Source organism: Cyprinodon variegatus, unplaced genomic scaffold (genome assembly GCF_000732505.1).
Source record: "Cyprinodon variegatus isolate N-32 unplaced genomic scaffold, C_variegatus-1.0 Scaffold661, whole genome shotgun sequence".
NCBI classification, from domain to species: Eukaryota; Metazoa; Chordata; class Actinopteri; order Cyprinodontiformes; family Cyprinodontidae; genus Cyprinodon; species Cyprinodon variegatus.
The window spans coordinates 461358-464437 of record NW_015151114.1 but is presented as its reverse complement, the minus strand read 5'-3'; the positions used below and the strand labels follow the sequence as shown (position 1 = coordinate 464437).

Genomic DNA, 3080 nt, shown 5'->3' with positions numbered 1-3080 from the left:
AGAACCAGAACTAAACATGGAGAAGCAGCATTTAGTTCCTATGCTCCACTTATCTGGAACAAACTTCCAGAAAACTGGAGTTCCGTTAAATCAAGACTAAAAACACATTTGTTTAGGATTGCCTTCAACTGTTCTAGTTACAGTAAACAGTTGAACTGAAACATCATTAGTTCAACTTTTGTATTTACTTTAGTCCAACTGTTTTTATTGTTCTTTTTTGTTTCTGCATTTTTTTTATTTTATTTTGTTTTAGTTATTTATTTATTTTTCCTACTTGCTTTGATTCTGTTTTATTTTCCTGTATTTTAATCACGTAAAGCACTTTGCATTGTATTTGTACTGAATTGTGCTATACCAGACATGGTTAATGTGGAGTCAACAAGTCATCTCCATGTCATGTATTTGTTCTACCCAGCCACTGAAGCAGGTGAGTCCAATCTTCACCCTGAATTAACCTGTGCAGTTGGGACTCACCTGGTTAATTGGCAGGGTAGATTAAATACATGACATGGAGATGACTTGTTGACTCCACATTAACCATGTCTGTGCTATACAAATAAATTTGCCTTACCTTGCCTTGCCTGAGATCTGCAAGGAAAGGAGCTAAAACCCTGATTGATATTTTTTTATGTTGAAAGATAAACATATCTATCTTTTTAACAATAAAAAAGATTTCGCTTAGCTTTGTCAACCCCCTAATTGACAGTAACTACACTGAATTATGTACTTATCCACTGACAAGCTGCATTTAAAAAGAGAGTAAACATGTTAATATTAGCATAACATTGTAGCTATACAGGGGTTTTATGTAAATATGTAATTTCAAATTTGACTAAGAATACCTCATGGAGTTTTGAATTTATTAGGCAAGAAGGGAGTTCGTGCAATTTCACATCGTTGTAGTAACAGCTAGCTAACAGTATGTTGCAGCTTTCTAGCTGAAACGATAAGACATCTGTTGCAATATGAAAAGGCATATATATTGCAGCAAGTGAAATGACAGGACACATTAACATTACTAATTCAACTAAAGTTATACTAATTAAATGTCATCTCGAGTTCTATTACTCTGCTATAAATCATTTATATGGTACGGTTTTAAATTAGCCTCTCAAAAAGCTTTGGAGCTAAAGTATCTCAACCATAAAAAATGCCTCCCATAGAAATGCTACTTGGATTGTCATTAAATTAGATATAATTAGGAAGGATTTCAGTAAAATATATCTTTATGATTCCCCTTCGAGAGCCTACACAGCCAAAGTCTGTGTCCATGCTTGAAAACCTACAATCCTACAGTTTCTATATGGATTAGTATTAACCTTAACACACCTGAATTTTTATATTCTAACTCTAAACTTTGAAAAGCATCTGGACTGATCTGAAAATCCAAAACGGCTTCCTCAAAGACAAAAACAAAGTTGTCAACTGTGATGATTAATTGCAATTTTCACACCTCTCAGTTTCAGTAGCAGCAACATGTTTTTATGCAGGCAAAATATGTTATTAGCATCATCCACTTGTGAAAAAAAAAGGTCTGGATATTTATTATGGTAAATCTGTTGGTGATCCCAATTAGCCTTTAATATTTCTCTGCGGAGGATTTCTCCTAATTTAGATTAGATGTCATTGTGGCCATTGCTTACTTTTTATCTGAAATATATGGAATAAAAAAAATAAACTCTTAGCAATGCAATGGCAAATAAATATAACTATGCACCTTATGTAAACTAGTCATTGTTTCAGAAAATGCCATGAGATCAATTAGATATGTCAAACACAAACAACCAGACAGGAGGTTGAAATGACAACAAGGTAAACAACGAGGCCTGCTTGTTTCCCATGGTAACCAAATACACTTTGTCAACCTTGAAAGGTGGTTTGCGCTTACGTATCTTCTTTATATAAAAGCTAAACTTAGCTAAGCTTTTCCAAAATTTTCAGTGACAGCAGAAATTACATATTGATGTCCTTGTGTATGACAATGGTGCTGGTGGGTGCTTCCTCCACTCGTCTTCCTCTCAGAGCCAGAGAAAGAATGTTTCGGACGTTATGAGAAACTCTCAGGAGGAGCTCCTTCAGTCCAGCCCTGTACTCCCTTCGGATCAGGCAGTAGAGCACTGGGTTGAGACAGCTGTTGGCGTGAGCAAGACACACAGTCAGGGGAAAGGCATAGGCTTGGGCATTGTAGAAGGCTTTACTGAAGGGCACCAAGTCAAACTTAATGAGCACCCCCCACAGGGTGAGAGCCTGGTTCGGCAGCCAGCAGATAAAAAAGGACAAGACTACGATGGTGACGGAACGAGTAACTTTGGAGCGGTTGCGGTGCCTTCCTCTTTCGTGCTCTGATTTCTCAGTGCTGCCAGCACTGCCAACTGTGCTGCCCACAACACGTCGACTCAAGATGAACCTCAGTAGAAGGAGATAGCAGACAGAAATGATGATCAGGGGAACTACAAATCCCAAAAGGACCTTCTGTGTTTGGTAGAGCCCAAGCAAGACCTGGGGATCCCAGTGACCTGAGTCGGAGTCAGAAAACCGAACTAAGCAGAGCTCATCATCTGCCGACACCTAAAAAACACAACAGAATGACAAGATGCTCATAAAGGCAAATTAAAAATAAGAACTAAAGGTTAAGTCTATAAATGCATTAAGAAATCATCAGGTGACTGATAAAATCAGATCTTGAAATGACTGATAGTTTCTCTCAGTCAATAAACCTTAGGAAAACACCATGTCATGCAATCACGCTTTTCAGAGAGGAAGTTCTCAGTAAGAGAAGTCTTACTACTTTTACTCTTAGAAGGGTATTAAGAAATGAAGAAAAGAGATGTCATAAGCTTCTAGAATGGACACTGTAATGTCCACTGAATCTGTAATGTTTTTTTTGTTAAGCTTCAGAAGCATAGATTTTAAGAATTCACTTCTTTTTTACCAAACATCTTTCAGTGCAACAGGAAAACTCCAATCTGGATTTAAATCCCTAAAAATGGCAACTCCCAAACAGTTTAAAGCTTGGACTTCTGCTTCACTAGGCTTTGAATGCCATTCTTTTTCAACTACACAAAGAAGTCCAGTTATTT

General features: G+C 37.2%; 1 protein-coding gene across 1 annotated transcript in view; it reads right to left on the bottom strand.

Annotated features, from left to right (window-relative positions):
• Window positions 1-1461: 1461 nt before the first annotated feature.
• Window positions 1462-3080, bottom strand: part of LOC107096958 (relaxin-3 receptor 1-like) — a 3727-nt gene continuing 2108 nt past the window's right edge. Inside the window, exon 3 of the mRNA XM_015393880.1 lies at window positions 1462-2568. Coding sequence (XP_015249366.1) covers window positions 1954-2568 — 615 coding nt within the window. The 3' untranslated portion in view covers window positions 1462-1953. The remainder of the gene's footprint in view (window positions 2569-3080) is intronic.